This window comes from Spermophilus citellus (assembly GCF_964194105.1).
Source record: "Spermophilus citellus genome assembly, chromosome: 2".
NCBI classification, from domain to species: domain Eukaryota; kingdom Metazoa; phylum Chordata; class Mammalia; order Rodentia; family Sciuridae; genus Spermophilus; species Spermophilus citellus.
This window is the reverse complement of record NC_138183.1, coordinates 39,166,931-39,187,982: the sequence shown is the minus strand read 5'-3', so window position 1 is coordinate 39,187,982 and position 21,052 is coordinate 39,166,931. Positions and strand designations below refer to the sequence as shown.

The 21,052-nt window shown below is 36.1% G+C and overlaps 1 protein-coding gene across 2 annotated transcripts in view; it reads left to right on the top strand.

Moving 5' to 3' along the window:
* UBE2R2 (ubiquitin conjugating enzyme E2 R2) overlaps positions 1 to 21,052 on the top strand; it is a 108,846-nt gene that overhangs the window by 80,838 nt on the left and 6,956 nt on the right. For both annotated transcript variants that reach the window (XM_081272354.1, XM_081272353.1), the window contains one exon: positions 6,999 to 7,096. In XM_081272354.1, the coding sequence (XP_081128480.1) occupies positions 6,999 to 7,096 (98 nt within the window). The remainder of the gene's footprint in view (positions 1 to 6,998; positions 7,097 to 21,052) is intronic.

The following is a 21,052-nucleotide window of genomic DNA, read 5'->3' as shown; positions in this document are numbered from 1 at the left end:
AAAGATTTTTGCAAATTCTGTAGAACCATTGCTTTTGAAATAAAATTTAGGCCAAAAATATCTGTTTATTTATTTATTTATTGTGGTGCTGAGGATCAAACATGCTAGGCAAGCACTCTGCCACTGAGCCACAACCCCAGCCCCAGTATAGTTTTTTTGACAATATTAATTCTGCCTATCCAAGAACATGGGAGATCTTTACATCTTCTAAGGTCTTCTTTAATTTCTTTCTTTAGTGTTCTGTAATTTTCATTGTAGAGGTCTTTTCACCTCTTTCGTTGATTCCCAAGTATATTATTTTATTTTTTTGAGGCTGTTGTAAATGGGGTGGTTTTCCTAGTTTCTCTTTCAGGAGATTTGTCATTGATGTTCAGAAATGCCTTATTTTTTATGTGTGTTGATTTTATATCCTTCATGTTTTTATGTGTATATAAATAAATGAACTGGGACGGAAAGGAAGAAAGTATATAAGTATATGGGAGGGCTGGGTTCTCTGACATATGCCTCTAAGTCCCACTGATTGGGAGCCTGAGGTAGGAAAATCACTTGAACTCTGGGCTTCAAGGCCAGCCTGGACACCATTGGGAGCCCTACTTCATTCATAAATAAATATATATATAATACATAAATGGTATATGGAAAGATATATATAGGTTTTACATAAGGGACTTGAGCATCCTCAGATTTTATTATTCTTAGTGGGTCCTAGAAGAAGCAATCTAGGATAATGAGGACAACTAATTTTTACACACACACACACACACACATATATATTTTACACACACACACACACACACACACACACATTTTTACCAGGAACTGAATCCAGGGGCACTTAACCAATGAGCCATATCCCTAGTTCATGCATATTACTATTATCTATATATCTATCTATCTATCTTTGAGGCAGGGTCTTCTTAATTTACTTCAGGCCTCACTGAGTTGCTAAAGCTGGCTTTTTGGGATCCTCCTGCCTCAGCTTCCTGAACTCCTGATAAATTATATTATTAAACTATCCAGAAAAGGCCATTTTTTAACATCCATTTCTTTAAAAAACCAAACCAGATAAAAATAGTACCCACCCATGTTTTTCTGCCATTTCTTACTTGCACATTATGGTATTTCTACACCCTTTGTGAACATCATTATATTGTTAGGGTTTATAATTTGGTAGGAAGTTCTATTAGAATGTTTTTATAAATAAGAGCTTAGTGTATCTTGTGTGATAATAATAAAATTATGTGTATATAATAAATGGCAATATTTTTAGAATAAAACAAATGGAAGCACATTCTGCTCCATTTGATCATTTGCATGATTGAGTCTGTATGATTAAGTATTGAGTTATTCTTTTCCTGGTGGAATTAACTTGTAGAGGTCTTACGATGATTTCTCTGAGAGTTAACTTTAATGTTTATACCAAGTAGAAATTAATAACAAACCAAAGGAATCACATTAGGATCGATTACATAGAAAATTGTAATATTGCATTGCCTTATGATTTTTCAAACTAGGAAATAATTGCCTAAGTTCATTATATTAAATTTACTTCATGTAAGTTTAAAATAAATTTTTAAAATTCATTCTTTTGGGGCTGGAGATGTGGCTCAAGCTGTAGCACGCTCACCTGGCATGCGTGTGGCCCAGGTTCAATCCTCAGCACCACATACAAAAACAAAGATATTGTGTCCGCCTAAAACTAAAAAGTAAATTTCTCTCTCTCTCTCTCACAAAAAAAATAAATAAATAAAAAATTTTAAAAAATCATTCTTGTTTTTGTAGTACTGAGGGTGAAACCCAGAACCTCACATATATGTTGGGCAAGAGTTTGGTTACTGAGCTCCATTCTCAGCCCTTAACATAAACTTAAAAAATTTTCATTCAGTATGGTAATGATTAAAATGCTGCAGTATTTCAGTGTCTATGTATTTTTTACATCCATTTCTTTAAAAAAACATGTTTTAAAGGCTCTACTTGGTGGTAGCTCCCTTGCCTAGTATGTGTGAGGTCCCGAGTTCCATCTCCACTGCTGCAGCAACAACAAGAAAGTTTTGAGATCATTTTAAAGTTACAAAAATAGTACAGACAGTTCCCATGTATTCTTTATTCAGCCTTCTCAGTGATAAATCTTTATACAACCATTTTAAATTTATCAAAACTAATAAATTTCATTTAGTATTATCAACTAACCAACAACCTTTGGACTAAAGTACAGAATGGGAAACTTACAAACACATATTAATTGCCATATCTACTTTATTTCTCTGGGTATTCCAAACCATACTTTCATTTTGTATTATTATTAAATAGTCAGAAATGAGGTTGAACTGTGACTTTTTTTTAAACTCTGTGATTTACTCACATAAAAGTGCTAAGTGTTAAGATTTTGTTATGTTGGGCTGATGTTGTGGCTCAGTAGTAAAGCACTTGCTTAGCATGTGTGGGGCACTGCGTTTGATTCTCAGCACCACATTAAAAAAATAAATAAAGGTATTGTGTCCATCTACACCTTAAAAAAGGAAAAAAAACACAAACTTTTTTTTTTTAAACAAAGACAGTGTTTGGGGGGAAAAATAAGATTTTGTTACGTTGTCAGTAATAATGTCCAGAAGCAGTGGTATGCACCAGCAATTGGTAGACTGAAGTGGGAGAATCACATGCATCCAGGAGTTAAAGACAAGACCCTGTCTCCCACCCTCCCCCCCCCCCCAAGAAAAATAAAACAAAAATTAGTATTAATGATGTTCATTTTATGTATATTTGTGTTGTCAATTATAGATTTCAGTTTTACATGATTTTACTCAGTTGTTTTTAAGAAGGGACCCTAACACATGAACATGAATATTTTATTATTTAATCAGAAATGTGTAAGCCAAGTAGTATCTCATTTTGGTTTTGATTTGCATTTCTCCAATGACTAATGATGTTGAACATCCTTTCATTCTCGTATTGGCTAGTTGTGTATTTTCTTTGGAGAAATGTCTGTTGTTTGCTCCCTACTTCCCTTCCCCTCCCTCTTCCCCTTTTCTCCCCTTTGCCCCTCTCTGCTACTCTTCCCTTACTTTCCTTTCCTTTCTGACAGTCTAGATTTTGAAATCATATATATGATTTGCAGATGTTTTCTCCCATCCAATAGATTGCCTACTCACTTTATTGTTAAAAGTCCTTTTTTGTTGCTTATGATTTTTTTGTCATCTGAAAATCTACCAAGTCTGAGGTCATGAAAATTTATCCCTATGTTTTCTTTTAAGAATTTATGATTGTAGCATTTAGATCTTTGATCCATTGTTGATTTATTTTTGTATATGATTTCAGGTAACAGTTCAATTTTATTCTTTTGTTTAAGGAAATCCATTTATTATTTGTTGAGAGACCAGGGACCATTCTTGTCCCATTGAATAGTCTTGGTTTCTTCATCCAAGATCTGTTGACAAGCCACGAGTGGTAGAGCTCACCTGCAATCCTAGCAATTTGGGAAGCTGAGGCAGGAGGATCACAAGGTTGAGATCAGCCTCAGCCACTTGGCCAAATCTTGTCTCAAAATAAAAATCAAAAAGGGTTGGGTGACTGGTGTTTTGGCTCAGTGGTAGAGCACTAGCCTAGCATGTGTGAAATACTAGGTTCAATTCTCAGCACCACATATAAATAAAATAAAAATAAAGAGTCTGTTAACTTAACTAAAAAAAAAATTAAAAAGTGGGGGTTTGGGGATGTGGATCAGTGGTTAATCACTCTTGGCACCCCCCACCCCACCCAAATGTCTATTGACATAGACATGGGATTATTTCTGGACTCTTAAATTCTTTTTAGTTGATCTATATGTCTGTCATTATAGTAGTATTAAACTGTCTGGTGACTGTAAACTTTGTAGTACATTCTGAAACAAGGAAGTATGAGTCTTAAAATTTTGTTCTTTTTCAAAACTATTTTGACTTTGGTTCACTTAAATTTCTCTCTAAATTTTAGGATGAGCTTGTCAGTGTTTGCAAAAATGGAAGGTAGTATTTTGATAGGGTTTGTGTTGAATTTGTAGTTTAAATTGTGAAATATTACCATTTTAACAGTGAGTGTCTTTACATTTTTTTGGGTCTTTTCAAGTTTCTTTGAGCATTGTTTTATTTTTTTCAATGTACAGGTTTTTCATGACCTCAATTAGATTTATTCCTTTAAATGCCTATAATGAATGTATTTTAAAAAATTTTTTAGTTGTAGATGGACATAACTTTAATTATTTATTCATTTTTATGTGATGCTGAGGATCGAACCCATTGCCTTACATGTGCTAGGCAAGTGCTCTACCCCTGAGCCACAACCCTAGCCTTTATGAATGGATTTTTAAGAAACTGTTCTTTTTAAGGGTTATTTGCTGATATATGGTAATAACACTGATTTGAAGACTAGGCACATGGTATGCACCTATAATCGCATGTACTCATGAGGCTAAGGTAAGAGGGCTCAAACTTACGGAGACCCTGTCTCAAAAATGAAAGATTAAAAGGATTGTGGATGTAGCCTCGGGTTCAATCCCCAGTACTGTTAGAAAAGAGAAGAAAAGAAAAGAAAAAGCTGAGGATTTACTGTGTGTCTTAAAACTTCCTAAATTTCTTATCTCTAGTAGCTTTCTTATTGATTCTTTGGAATTTTCCATGTGTAGGATCATGTCATCTATGAATACAAATGATTTTAATTCTTCATTTCAATTCATATTTCTTTTATTATTTATTGTCTAATTGTACTGAGTAGAAACAATAGTAGGCTGGGCCTGGTGGCATGTACCTGTAATCCCAGTGACTTCAGAGGCTGAGGCAGGATCACAATTTGAAGTCACCCTTCGCAACTTAGTGAGATATTGTCATAAAATAAAAGAGGGCCTGGTGGTAGAATACCCTCTTGGTTAAATCCCCTGTACCATGAATGAATGAAAGAAAAAGTAAAAACTGTTAGATAGCAGTAGTTCAAGTGAGTGTCCTTTTCTTGTTCTGCTCTTAAGAAGAAAACTTTTATTGTTTACATTTAGATAGGAATGTAGCTCTGGGTTTTTTTTTTTTTTTTACTTTTTAATTTTTACAAATGCCCCTTTTCATGTTATGATAGTTTCTTTCTGTTCATCGTTGAAATTTGTCAAATGCATTGTTTGTATTAATTAAAACACTCCCCTGTTTTGGGAAAGGATATTGGAGAACAAACTCAGGGTGACTTTCTTGCATGCTAGGCAAGTGCTGTACTACTGAACTATATCCCTATCACTTTTTATTTTCTTTTGAGACAGGGTCTCTGTAAGTTGCCTTAAACTTTCTATGCCTCGTCCTCTCTGGCAGCTGGGATTACAGGCATGTGCCAACCCCTGGCTAAGATGCCCATTTTAAAATATGCAGATCTGTTTATGTTATTCCATTACCCAGAATTTTTAGTTACATACATTTAAAATTCCAAGCAGTATATTATTCTGACTTGATTTTTTTGTGCTGGTTTTACTGCTTTGTTCTGTTTTTGACTTCTGTACTCTTTTCTTCGACAAAACTAGAATGTTCACTGTTAAAGTAGGTAAAATAATGATTCTCCCCAAATGCTGACATCTGAATCCTTCGAATCTGTAAATATATTACATGTTAAGGGGTAATTAATATAGATAACCAGCTGACTTTAGGAAAATTATTTGGGATTATCTGGGATGTCTGATGTAATCAGAAGAGTCCTTAGTAGAAGGAAGAGACAGAAAATGAGTTAGAGGAAATGTGATTCTGGAAGAAAGGCCAAGAAAAATAAAACAATGCTTTGAAGATAAAGGATGCTAAGGCAAAAAGGTAGTTTCTCTCTTTTTTAAAAATGGTATTTTTTGCTTTATAAATTGGCCTGTCAATGTAAGAATATGAATTTGTTGTTGTCAATGTAAGATAATGAATTTATTGCAATAAAAAACAAATACAAGTACCAAAGCATTATTTTACCATTTATTGTGTTGGCTTATTTCTCCAAACTTATGTCTAAATTTCCCTTAAGTTGTTAAAGTTGTATTTGTTATTACAGACCCATCCCAAATCCCCACAACTACAAGTCCTTCTACTTTACCTTCCTTTTTTCATCTGCCCATATTTAGTTTTTCCTTTGGGATCTACATGTAATACAAAGTTTTAGAATATAGGTATTTTTTTTTTTAAAGAGAGAGTGATAGAGGGAGAGAGAGAGAGATAATTTTTTTAATATTTATTTTTTAGTTATCGGCAGACACAACATCTTTGTTTGTATGTGGTGCTGAGGATCGAACCCGGGCCGCACGCATGCCAGGCGAGCGCGCTACCTCTTGAGCCACATCCCCAGCCCAGAATATAGTTATTTAAATTTCATTTTATTAAAAATATTTCATCTTTTAAAAATGATACATTTATATAAATGTGTTTTGTATATCTGTCTTATCTATTGAATTAATATTCTGCATTGCCCTTTTTATGCCATCCTTATGTGTTTGAAATAATCTTAATGTAATTCTGGATTAGGTCTTTAAGTCCTATAATTTACATTTGTGACACTAAATAAAATAACCATAGTGGTGAGTTCTTGTAACTGTATATTTAGGAAGTATCATGTTTATCTTTTTTTTAATACTTTTTAAAAAATCTTTACTTTTTAGTTAGACACAATACCTTTATTTTATTTATTTATCTTTATGTGGTGCTGAGAATCAAACCCAGGGCCTCGTACATGATAGGCGAGTGCTCTACCACTGAGCCACAACTCTAGCCCCTCATATTTGTCTTTTTCTTTTTTTACTTAATAGTTTATTTTATGGCACTATAGGTGTTTCTTTTTTTAGCTAAGAAATATGTTTTAGAGATGGTTCAAATGAATCTTTATTATGCTAGAAAAAGAATTGTTTTCTCCCTTAATTAATAGCATGCACGTTTTTAGGAACAAAGGAAACTTAAATAGAACTGATATGTACCTTTTTGTATGGTATGGCACTGTGGGATATTTACTAAATATGATATTGTGTTTTGTAGAATGGAGATGTATGCATTTCGATACTTCATCCTCCTGTAGATGACCCACAGAGTGGAGAACTGCCCTCTGAAAGGTGGAATCCTACTCAGAATGTGAGGTAAGGTGTTAAATTAAGAAAAATTATTTTTTAGTTTTTGTTTTTGCTCAGGCTGACCTTGAACTGTACTTAAGCAATCTTACCTCAGCATCCCAAGAAGTTACTAGGATTACAGTTACATAGTTACACACTACCTTAATAATGGTCTTTTTTGTGTGTGAAATTCTCATTTTTCCTTTTTCTGCCTCTAGTCAAATAAGATTATGTACTGTTTTTTTAAGCTATGCAAAAAAAATCCTTCCTGTTTGGAGTTGTTTATCTTCATTTAGAACTTTATGTATGCTTCTTTCAAAATGTTTTTATTTACTGAGGAATAATGCATGTGATTTTTATTTCCCTGTGTTCACTGTGGAAGGAATTTTATAAACATGGATTCTTCCTCGTACATTGTCATAAGTTCTACCTTGCTTCTTTGGACCCCATGACTTTTGTTGTTTCTTTAATATTCTTATTACTTTTTGCAGACAGATCTTAAGACTTTACAGACTCAAAACTGAGTTTATTTATCTGATGCCTTTTATTTAGTTAGTTAGTTTTGTGTGTGTTTCTTTTGATGTTTGGAAGACATATTTCATGTGATTTCTCCTTTGACTACTCATCTCTTGATTATTTATCTAGATTGATATTTCATCATCTTTCGTTTTTATATATAGGGGATGGTCATACTGCTTAAGACATTTTAAAACCAGTTACACTGTTGATCCTATTAAATATATTTAAGAAATCACTTATACAATTAAAAACTAATTTTGTGCTGGTGTAGTATATATGAGGTCCTAGGTTCACACCCCAGCACACCCCCTAATTCTATATTGAGTTATTGCCATTATCATTAATGTACTGTTGATTAAAAACACTGTAATTTGATGATACTTTTTCTTTCTTTCTTTCTTTTGGGTAGGGTAGCAGGGATTGAACTCAGGGGCACTTGACCACTGAGCCACATTCCCACCCTTATTTTGTATTTTATTTAGAGACAGGGTCTCACTGAGTTACTTTGAGCCTCACTTTTGCTGAGGCCTGCTTTGAACTTGCATTCCTCCTGCCTCAGCCTCCTGAGCCACTGGGATTACAGGCGTGTGCCACTGCGCCCAGCTGATATTTTTATTTTTTAATAAATGTTGAAAATTCTTTTTCTCTCTCTCTTTTATTTCTTTATTTATTTGTTTATTTGTTTGTTTGTTTGTTTGTTTATTTATTTAGGTGTGCTAGAGACCAAACTCAAGGCCTTAGGCTTGCTAGGCAAGCACTCTATCAGTGATGTATACCTTTAGCCTCAGGAAATATATTAATCAGATAAACATTTGTTCTATATTAGTTCATAGATCCATGTATAATTTATATGGTTCTAGAATGTGGCAAAGAATGGCTTCAATTTTATTTACATATACATGCATACATATTCAAATGTAACAAAGACTAGTATTACTGTATATTAGAAGAGAAGGACTAAGAATTCACAGTGGAGTAATGTTTTAAAATAAAATTTTTAGGACATAAACTAAATATTTCTATTCTGAGTTTTTTGGCAAAAAAGAATTTATAGTGTTCTAGTCTTTTTTAATAAAAAAACTTTATTGAAGTATAATTCACATACCATACAAGTCACCCATTTAAAATCTGCAATTTAAAAGTTTTTTAGTATACTCACAAGTTTGTGCTGTTAATACGATCAACATTAGAATGTTTTCATTACCCTTAAAGGAAACCCATACACTAACAATTTCTGTTCATTACTCCCCAAATCTCCCAGCCCTAGGAAACCACCAGTTGACTTTCTGTGTCTGTGGATTTGCCTATTCTAGACCTTTCATAAGGATGCAAACATAATATGTATTATTTTGTGACTGACTTCTTTCATTTAGCATAAACTTTTCAAGATTCATTCATGCTGTGGTATGTATCAATACTTCAACTCCTTTTTTTTTATAATTTTTTTTTAGCTGTAGGTTGACACAATACCTGTATTTTATTTATTTATATGTGGTGCTGAGGATCGAACCCAGGGCCTCACACATGCCAGGCATGTGCATACCAATGCCCAGCACTGTATAAAAATAATTCTTTCTTTAGGGCAGAGGTGCAATTTAGTGAGATCCACAACAACTTAATTAAACCCTGTCTAAAAATAAAAAATAAAAAGGACTAGGGATGTATCTCCATGGTGAAGTGCCCTTAGGTTCAATCCCTAGCACAAAATAAACAAATAAACGAATAAAAATAAACAAGAACTTAATGAGAAAGCACAGTAAGAAACCATTTTGTACCCAGCTAGGACAGGTGAAATAGAAAACAAAGTGTTAAAGGAGATGGGAAAACTGAGCTACATGTCGAACCTGTTTTGCCATTATACTTTTTTTTTTTTTGGTACACACACCTACTCGAAGAATGTAAAACTACTGTAGTCACTTTGGAAAACAGTCCGGAAGTTCCTCAAAACTTTCAACAGAGGGCAGGGGATGTGGCTCAGCATGTGTACTGCCCTGGATTCAACCCCCAGCAGAACACACATTAAACAGTTACCAATTGACCCAGCAGTTCCACTCCTAGGTAAATATCCAAGGAAATGAAAATAGATAACCACTCAAAAATGTGTACATACTTTTCATAGTACATCATTCATAATAATCCAAAAGTGGAAACAACCCAAATGTCCCTCAACTGGAGGCATAAAATGTAGTATAACCATACCACATATATGAATACGTGTGATTTAATCATTACAGTGTGATTTAATCATACAAAGGGATAAATGCCATAAAAAGAAATGAAACAGGCTAAGGATGTAGTTCAATGGTTGAATACCTGTATGCAGGAGGTCCTGAGTTCAATCCTTAGTATAATTTAAAAGGGGGGGGGGAGCGCCACTGGGACTGTTTTGAGACAGGGTCTTGCTAAGTTGCTTAGGGCCTCGATGAGTTGCTGAGACTAGCTTTGGGTTTGTGATTCTCCTGCTTCACTTCCAGAGTTGCTGGGATTATAAGTGTATGCCATGGAGCCAGTGCCATTATTCTTTAAATGGCATTTGGTATAAGATTTCAGAATCAAAACGTCTTTCTTCAATAATATTATAGGCATTAATCTGTGTTGATTATTGATGTAAAAAAGCTTGGCTACCCTGTTTGCCCTCCTTTCTACCCCACATAGGTGACCCATATTTGTGGAATCAGTTTTTCTCTAGGTCTTTTCTGCCATCTGCCACTGTTACGGGCTGAATTGTTTTCCCCAAAAAAGATTCATTGAAGTCCTTAGCTCTTACAGCATGACCTTATTTAGAAATAAGTCAATTGCAGATGTAATTAAAGTTAATTAAAATGAGGCTGCGGTATAGAAAGGTGGGTCCTTTTTTGAGGAGGGGTTCACTGAGGATTGAAACCTTTACCAGTGAGCTGTGTTCTCAATAACCACCCTGACACACACACACACACACACACACACACCCTCCCTCCCTACCTACCTACCTTTTTTTCCTTATTTTGAGACGGGGTGTGGCTAAATTGCTTAGTGCCTTGCTAAATTGCTAAGGTTAGTCTTGAACTTGCCATCCCCCTGCCTCAGCCTTCTGAGTCTCTGGGTTTACAGGCACATACCAGCCTGCCTAGTAATGATGGGTCTTTAATACAGTATGATTTGTGTTCATTAAGAAGAGAACAAGGGGGCAGGGGTTGTGGTTCAGTGGTAGAGCAGTTTCCTAGCATGTGCAAGGCATTGGGTTTGATTCTCAGCACCACATATAAGTAAATGAATAAAATAAAAAAAGATCTATCAACATCTAAAACATACATTTAAAAAAAGAAGAGGACAAGGGCTGGATTATGAGTTCAAATCCAGCCTCAGTAAAAGTGAGGCGCTAAGAAACTCAGTGAGACCCTATCTCTAAATAAAATACAAAATAGGGCTGGGGATGTAACTCAGTGGTTGAGTGCCCCAGAGTTGGAGCATTAGTACCAAAAAAAAAAAAAAAAAAGAAGAGGAGGAGGAGGAAGAGGAAGAAGACAAGTAGGTACAAAAGGGGGAGGGAAAGGTTTTATGGTAGTAAAGGCTTAGAGGCAGAGCTTGGAGCGATGCATCTAGAAGCTAGGAAATGGTCCTCAGAGAGAGAAGGCAATGGTAGCCTTGGAGATAGGCCACTTCCTTATTGGTTTCAGAGAGCTGATAAACTACTCAAGTCCAAAAGGGTGGGGTTGTACTTAGAGCCCAGAGGACAGAGTGTGCAGTCCAGGGGATTTTCTCAGGCCTTGAAAGGTAATAGAATTTACCATGCTAGGTTTGGATTTGTTTGTGACCTACAATTCCTTTTTTCTGATTTTTCCCTTTTATAAGAGAAAAATCTGTCATATACCTGTTCTAATGTTGTATTTTTGAAGCAGATAATTTATTGTTTTATCTCACAGGGTTACTGATGGAGAGGAATTTTGCCTTAGGTTGAATCATACCCTAGTTCTTACCCATAAATTATTTCAGATGATAAAATTTGGGACATTGCATTTATGGTATTTAGATGGAAACTTGGGGTTTAAATTTAATGCCAAAAGTGTTAAGAATTTTGAGAGTGTTTGTACCAGGAAAAGTATTTTGCATGTAGAAAGGACGTGATTTTTGGACAGCCAGCAAGGTGGACTACTATGGGGTTGAATTGTGTCCCCAGAAAGATGATTATGTTGAAGTCCTAACTGCTAGTACCTCAGAATTTGATTTTATTTGGAAATAATCTAATTTTATATGTAATTCCTTGAAGTGCATACTAGAGTAGAATAGGTCCATAATCCAATACTATAGATGACCTTTTAAAGAAGAGAAGACAGAGCTTCAAAAGAAGAGCCCTAAAAAGAAAGAAGACACACACAAAGACAAACCTGACCATGTGACAATGGAGGCATCACAGTCATTTCTGCCCCCCCCCAATACTTTTGTTTTATTTATTTATTTTTTTTTAAATTTTTTCTTTATTGATTATTTAAAGCATTACATAGCTCATGATATATCATCTTTCATTTATTTGTTTTTAATGTGGTGCTGATGATTGAACCCAGTGCCTCACACATGCTAGGCAAGTGCTCTACCATTGAATTACAACTCCAACTCCTCTGTTTTGATTGTTGCCTTTGAAAGTTTGGTTACTGTTTGCCATCCTTTTCTACCCAGCATAGATGACTTGATTTTCTTTTTGTTTCATTTTGTGAGAGCTTTTCTGAACGGTATTTTTTAAAACATATTTATTTAGTTGTAGGTGAACACACAGTATTGTTATTTATTTTTATGTGGTGTTGAGGATCAAACCCAGTGCTTCACACATGTGAGGCAAGTGCTTTACTACTGGGCTACAGCCCCAGCCCTCTGAACTGTATTTGTGGATTCAGTTTTTCATTGGCTCCTTTCTGCTCTCTGCTACTGATGATGTATCCACACAAAAGATATGTTGGAGTACAGAGATTGGAGGGAATGGATTTATAAGCCGGGGAATGTTGATTATTGATTGCAAACACCAGAAGCTAGAAGGAAAAAAGAAACAGTTGTTCCCTACATATTTCATGGAGCACATGGCCTGGCCACACCAACACTTAGATTTTGAACCTATTCTTCAGAGTTGAGACAATAAGTCACTGTTGTTTTAAGCCACCCACTTTGTGGTCCTTTGTTATGGCAGCTTTAGGAAAGTAATATAGCTGTCCAAAGCAGGGGTTTACTTTTCAGCGTAACTCAAATTCATATTTTCTAACTCCTTGTGGACCTAACAATTAGGGCCTATCTCCAAAGCTTAATAAATCCTTGATGTGCCAGAGTATCAGTGGGAACATACTTTTCTGGTGTCGAGTCATCTCCCATTTTTTTTAAAATTTATTTTTCAGTTTTCGGTGGACACAACATCTTTATTTTTTTATTTTTATACGATGCTGAGGATTGAACCCAGGGCTCCGCGTATGCCAGGCGAGTGCGCTACTTCTTGAGCCACATCCCCAGCCCTCGAGTCATCTCTTAATTTCTGGCACCCTATCTTTCTAGTTTTGTTGTGTTAAATACATACAGTTAGCCCTCTATATCTGTGGATTCAAACAACTGTGGATCAGAAATATTTTGGGGAAAAAAAGAACTCATCTGTATTGAATAGACATGGACTTTTTTCTTTTTATTATTTCTAAACCATACAGTAAAGCTAACATTTACATTATATTAAGTATTATAAAAATCTAGAGATGGTTTAAAGTATATGAAAGAATGTACACAGGTTATATGTAAATACTATGCCATTTTATGTAAGGGATTTAAACATCCATAGATTTTGGTATCTTGGGTGCTATCCTGTGCTTTTAGTAATATTATTTCCCCAACTTTGGTTCATTTAACGTAATAGTACTTTGTTTTCTACAGTTTGGATTTAGGTATTTTTCAGTGTTTTGCTTATTTATGGACTGACTAATAAAATTGTAAACTTCATTTTCTTTACCATTCTCTGAATCTTGAATTGATCTCTTCAGATATCAGTAGTACCATGTGTGAAGCTAGAATAAACATAAGTGATTAAGCTTTTTTGCACTATTTTTCATTATTTATCTGATGACATGAAAGAAGTGTGAGGTATATACCTTTTTGAAATTGCTTCTCTAATATGAGCTGAATCTGTTTAAAATAATGTACATTTTAACCACATTATATTCATGCTAATGTTTGTTTGCTTGTTTTGAGACAGGGTCTTGTGTGATCCCTACACTGATCTGAAACTCTTGGGCTCCAATAGCCCTTCCAATCTTAGTCTCTGAAATGCCAGGAATAAGGATGTTCTCCACTGTACTGGGCACTTATATTAAGAGATTTTTTCATGAAACAGGAAAACTCTTTTTAAACTATAAATTAATGAAATGTCAGTTTTAGATGATTTTTTAGAGATTTCAGCTTCATATTTGTCTTATTATTTGTGTTCCAGTAAATAATAATTATGTGTCTCTTGTCTAAATATTGTCTTAACATTTCTTCTACATTTTATACTTTTTCTGACAGATTCTTTTCTGATTTTATCCTAAGTGAATAATTAGGAATAGTTTTTAATTGTAAGAGATGGACTTGTAAAACACTAGGTTTTATTAGTAATCTATTTCTAATGATTTAACATTTTTGATTCTGTTATCTGAAAGCCAAGAATAATATCTACCTCAGTTGACTGATGAAAAAATTAAATGAATAATCCATGTAAAGCCATTAGAATGGTGCCTATTATCTAGCTGAGTGGGGTCATTGCTATTTTTTTTTAATGTTGTAGATGAACACATAGTATCTTTATTTATTTTTATGTGGTGCAGAGGATCCAACCCAGTGCCTCACTTGCGAGGCAAGTGCTTGACCACTGAGCTACAGCCCCAGCCCCTCATTGGTATTTTTCTATGGAGTTTTTTGTTGTACAGATATGAAGTAATCATTTTCTATATGTTAGCAAAATTCATTTCTTAATTCCTCAAATAAATTTATTTTGGCTGTTGGGAGACAGTTGTTAGATGCCTATATCACAAACAGTTCACTTTATGTAGTACAGAATTTAACTAAGTTGCTAAATACATGAAAATAACTAAGGTAATTTTTTCAGAATTTTATTTTAGATATTTTGTAATATAAAATGTACTTTAAAAAGTACCATCTAGCAAATGATGCATATGTGAGCACATCTTAAGTCTTTAATCATTGGATTTAAGTAAATATTGAAAATTCTGAGCACTGTATGGTATGATCCCAGGTACTTGGGAGGATCACAAGTTAGAGGCTAGCCTGAGTAACTTAGTGAGACCCTGTCTCAAAATTTAAAAATAAAATAAAATGAAAAGGGGTGAAGCTCTAATGTAAAGTGTCCCTATGTTCAATCCTTAGTACTGTAAAAAAATTAAAGTTCTGAGTTTTATTTATTCCACTTTAAGTTCATTCAGGAACATGCTTATGAGAGAGCACTATGCCTTCAGAAGTAATTTTTTGCAGTACTGGTGATTGAACCCAGAGGCATTCTGCCAAGGACCTGCATCCCCAGCCCTTTTAATTTTTTTTATTTTGAGACAGAGTCTTGGTAAATTGCCAAGGCTGGCCTGAAACTTCAGATTTTTCTGCCTCAGCATCCCACATCACTGAAATTACATGTGCGCAACACCACATGTGACAGCCAATATATTTTGACAGTATAATTTAACAGGGAGGTAGTCCAGAGTAGTCTCCCACTATTTCCTCACGTCTCTGGTTATACTTTTTACAGTTTCAATCACTCATAGTCGACCACAGTCTGAAAATATATTAAATGGAAAATTCCAGAAATAAACAATTCCTAAGTTTTAAACTGTATCCCATTCTGAGTAATATCCTCCTCTTCTTGCCTGGGATGTGAATCAGCCTTTGTTAAGTATATCCAGGCTGTGTGTGCTACTTACCTGTTAGTCACTTAGTAATACTTGTAGTATTAGTTGTCATGTTGTGGATTTGCACTGCTTGTGTTCAAATTAACTTTTAGTTTACTTGAACCCAAAACACAAGAGCAGTGATTTGGGGAAGGGGGAGGTATGCCCAAGAGAAAAAACTATAAAGTGCTTCTTTAAAGGGAAAAGGTGAAAATATAGTGAGATGTTTTGAGACAGACCACATTATTATTGTATATGTTATAATTGTTCCATTTTATTATCAGCTATTGTTAATCTCTTACTCTACCTAATTTGTGAATTAAATTTTATCACAGATATATATATATATGAAAACTAGTATATATCTAGGGTTTGGTACTGTCTGCAGTTTCAAGATACACTGTAGTGGGTGGGGGGTGCTCTTGGAACATCACTCCTCTATTAGTCAGCTTTTTCATTGCTGTGACCAAAAGAACCAACCCAAACAATTTTAGAGGAGGAAAAGTTTATTTGGGTCTCATGATTTAAAAGGTCTCAGTCCATAGATCTGTGTCTAAGGTGTGGCAAAACATCATGGTAGGAAGAGTGTGGTGGAGTAAAGTAACTCAGGACATGACCACCAAGAAACACACAGAGAGACTTCTAATCATGAAATCCAAAATATATACATACCCAAAGGCTCACTCTGGGTGACATCTTCTTCCGGCCACACCCTACCTGCCCAATTGATCCCTGTAAGGGATCAAATGCTCTGATTAGGTTAAGACTCTCATAACTCAATCATTCCACTGTGAACTTTGTTTCATTGTACCACACATCAGCTTTTGGAGGGACACCTCATATATAAACCATAAACACCCCCAAGGATAAGGGGAGATTGTATGAAAGGTTTATAGAAAAATTTTGTTGAAAACAAGATTTGTTGAAAATTTGGACCAAAAATAAGGGCAGGTTTATCTAAGATACTAGTGATTCTAATTTTTGTTTTGTTTTGCAGTACTGGGGACTGAAGCTAATGATACTTCACAACTAAGCTACTTCCCAGCCCCTTGTATTTTTGAGTTTGAGATGAGGTTCAGTTGTCCAGTCTGGCCTCTAATTTGTGGTAATCCCTCTTCAGCAGTTGCTGGGATTACAGACATGCATCACCATGCCCAGCTTGAGTGTTTTTTGGAGGTTGAATGTTGAATGAAATACTTAAACATCTCCCCTAGAAAACAAACCTCTCCTTTTTTCACATACAAAGCCCTAAACAAGGATTTTCTCATTGCTTTCATCCCTAGAAAATGTATTGCTGCTGCCCACAGGAATTCTTTTTTTCTCCTTGATTAAAATATATAGACTCTTGTCATTTGCATTGTCTGATCTTAATATTTGTAAGCTAAGCCAAATTAACCTAGTTCTTTGACAGAGGATACTTTTCATAGTAATCTGCCCCTCTGAAATTGTCCTTTGCATTTTGGTACCAGCATAGTTTTTTCTCCCTGGGCCCACAGGCTCCTTGAGCCCGGATTTAGGGACATTCTTCCAAAACACCACAGGAACTACTTTCTCTGCCTTTATGTCTTTTTTGTTTAGAGGCTATCTTGGAATCACCCCTAAGGTCTTTTTCTTTTCTTTCTTTCCTTTATTGTGTGTGTGTGTGTGTGTGTGTGTGTGTGTTGGGGGGGGCGGGGGGGATACTGGTGCTTGGACCCATGGGAGCCAGTGAGCTACTTTGTCAGCAACTTTTTAAAATTTTGAGACACTTTCTCACTAAGTTGCTTAGGACCTGCTAAGTTGCTGAAGCTAGCCTTGAACTTGTGATACTTCTGCAGGGTGTCACTCATAGTAAGCAAGTGCTCTATCACGGGGCCACACCTCAGCCCCAAGGTGGTCTTAAGACAGTAAATTATCTTTTTTTTTTTTTTTTTTTTTTTGCAGGTCATTTATGGCACTGAAATGTTAAGAGGCAGGATTTACAATGTAGACAGGCAGCTTTTTCTTCTTTAGTTTGTATGAATAAAGGTTATAGACTCCATTATCCAATTTTTGGGTAGCTGTATAGCAAGATAGCAAAGGAGTTAGCATGGCATTCAGTTGGATCTCTCTTTATTTATTTATTTATTTTGAGAAAGAGAATTTTTTAATATTTATTTTTTAGTTTTCGGTGGACACAACATCTTTATTTTTATGTGGTGCTGAGGATCGAACCCAGCACCCCTTGCATGCCAAGCGAGCGGGCTACCGCTTAAGCCATATCCCCAGCCCTCAGTTGATCTCTTTGAAGTCTTGGCCTCAGCATGGCACTGGTATCTGAAAGTGGTTTCATATTCTCAAGTGTTTGTACTTCTCCCTGACCACTTTTACTCAAGTCTGTCATTCAGCACCTAAGTGGACATATTTGTAAAATAAAGGAACACTCTGAGGGCTTTTGTAGCCTAAAGAAATACAATCTGTATCAGAAGACCTTGTGAGTAATAACAGTTGTTGACCACAGAAAAAAAGATGTTAGAATAGTAAGGATTCAAAAATTCATCTAGCTACTCATTTGTTTGCTACCTTCCAGGTGAAGCCTGGATCCAGACATCTTGTGGGAAGGGAGGTGGTGCTGATCTGTCCTTATGGAATTGGAAAGTTTTAATAGTAGGCATTAGTCAGCGGAAGATTGGGGTTGTGGGCAATATGGGTCCCTGATGCTGACCCATGTCTGATTAGAAGTATACAGCACCACATACCTTTTGCCACTGAGCTACAGCCCGAGCTGTGGAAACAATACACACCTTAATCTGTGATCTGTCTATAAGTAAGTGGGAGAATTTGGGGGTAGGGGTGGACCTTGCCGTTAGAGTTCACAAATGCTTTGTCTGAGGTACCATCTCTGGAAGTATTTGTCTTAATGTTGGCTCTAGGATTGGAAAGTGGTCTTGGCAGGATTAGATTGATAAATCCAGTCCAGCAGCTACTGTTTCATACAGAAGGGTCTCTTTCAGGAGTAGGGTAGGAAATTTTCTTCTTGGGTCTTTTCTATAACTCATTGAAATGGCAGAGCACCAGGAATGCCCCAAGCATTGGGTGATAGAGTAGGTAAAGCCAGGAAACAGCTGTAGTAGCCCTCGGGCTCTTTTAAGCCTGGCTCTGGACCAGGGTTATTTTATTTGCTTACTTCCTTAATTTTTCCACATTATATGCCACTGACATCAACGTGCCAGTTTCTTTCTTTGCATACATATTTTGTGTATTTAAAATTTTTATTTTTTAAGCTAAAATACTCCATTTTAAAATTTTTATGCTTTTAAATTTGAGATTCTGATTCGTTCTTTGTATTCTCAGGAATACATCAATCAGCAGTAGTTACAACATTGCACAGCAGTTAAATTTCTTAGTTGCTTTAGAAGCATTAAGAAATGTTGTTTCTAGTAACTATACCAGTTAAACCTACTGTATTTTACGAGTAGCTGCCACATTTTCCTAGTTACAACTGGCTTCTTTGTCATCATGTCCTCTTTAAATCCCTCTTCCACGTAGAAATGTGAATGAGTTTTAACTGGGTCATCTTCTATTATTACTGGTCTTTCCTTTAAAAGAGCAGGAATGAGATATTAAAAGGACCCCGGATAAATTAGAAAGGTCAGAGTAGAATTCAAAGTCAGTATAAGTGGAAGCAACAGTATGTAGTGTTCCCTTTTGTTGCCAGAGAATTGGGCCTCACTTCTCTACAAGTCAACCAGAAATTATGGTAGGTCAATAAAAGTGAAAAGTGTGGGGCTGGGGCTGTAGCTCAGTGGCAAAGTGCTTGCCTAGCGTACATGAGGCACTGGGTTCAATCCTCAGCACCACATAAAACTAAAAAATAAAATAAAGGCATTCTGAGCATCCATAACTACAAAAAAATTTTTTTTTTTTAAAGAAACTAAGGGGGGGGGAGACGGACAGACAGAGACACACAGACACAGAAAATAATATAATCTTAGGTTTTTAAGAATGACTTTTGCAGGGTGCTGTGGCACATTCTGGTAATCTCAGCAGTTCTGGAGTTGACAGCCAGGAGAAAAACAAGTTCAAGACTAGCTTCAGCAATGTGTTGAGACAATGTCTAAAAACAAACTAAAAAGAGCCTGAGGGTGTAGTTTAGTGGTAAAATGCCCTTGAATTCAATTCCCAGTACCCCCACCCGCCAAAAAAAGTCCTCCTCTCCTCACATGCTGCCTTGGAAGGGTATATGTGTACACTGAGGAGAAACAGCAGTCTTCAATCCTGCAAAAAATTGAACTTTCCTGACTTAAGATGGTAAGACAAGTAAAATTTCTATCCCATCACAAACCCTTCCCAACCACTCACAGAATGGATCACATGCTCCTTTATATTGGGACCACCACTTAAACAACACTTAATAGTTCTCCTGCCTTGCCTCCTTTGAAGAAAGAAAATTGTTGTTTTCCCATTGATTTAGCTTTATGAGATTCATCTCATCACCATTCTATGGATTTAAAGCTGTTCTTGGTAAAAGTGCCATCTCATTTTTCTCTTTATTAGTCAGCGCTGGCGAAATTATGATTGGCTTATGTGTAAAGCTTTAAATACTGTTTTATTTTGAAACTTGTCTCCTTTGGTGTTAGGATGTCCTGGCCATCCCTTCTAGCTAAGATAGTTCTCAGCAGGAAATACACTGGCAGTGTGCTGATGTTGCAGTTTCTTTCTATATCCAGTCCCCTCTTTTTGGTGAGATTTCTGTGGGATCTATTTAGGTGTACATCCTGCAGTTTATTGGCTTAAAAATATACTCTTCTTTGATGTCATCTCTTTGAGACCAGTTGGAAAAATGAGAAATCGATAGTGCAACTCTTATGAATTGAATATTGACAGGTATCTTTGAAATAAAGAAACAATCTCTCAGCCAGGTGTATCCCTATAATCCCAGCTACTCAGGAGCCTGAGTCAGGAGGATCACAAGTTTAAGGCCATGCTTGACAACTTACACCCTGTCTTGAAATAAAAAAGAGGTGGGGATGTAGCTCAGTTTACCTAGCATGCGGGAGGCTCTGATTTCAATCCCTGGCTCCAACAAAGAAAAAAGGAAGGGAGGAAGGGGAAGGAAAGGAAGGGAAAGGAAGGGAAGGGAAAGGAAAGGAAAGGAAAGGAAGGGGAAGGGGAAGGGAAGGAAAGGAAAGGAAAGACCCCTACACTACTATTTTTTTTTAGATATTTTTTATTTGTAGTTGGACGCAGTACCTTTATTTATTTGTTTTTATGTAGGGGGGTGGGCTGGGTTGTGGCTCAGTGGTGAGCGCTCGCCTAGCATGTGCGAGGTGAGTGCTCTACCACTGAGCCACAACCCAGCCCACCCCCCTACACTACTATTTTTTTTTAGATATTTTTTATTTGTAGTTGGACGCAGTACCTTTATTTATTTGTTTTTATGTAGGGGGGTGGGCTGGGTTGTGGCTCAGTGGTGAGCGCTCGCCTAGCATGTGCGAGGTGAGCGCTCTACCACTGAGCCACAACCCAGCCCACCCCCCTACACTACTATTTTGAAATTTTAATTTCACAACATTGTCTCACTGAGTTGGCCAGGCTGACCTCAAACTTACAAGCCTCCTGCCTCAGCTTC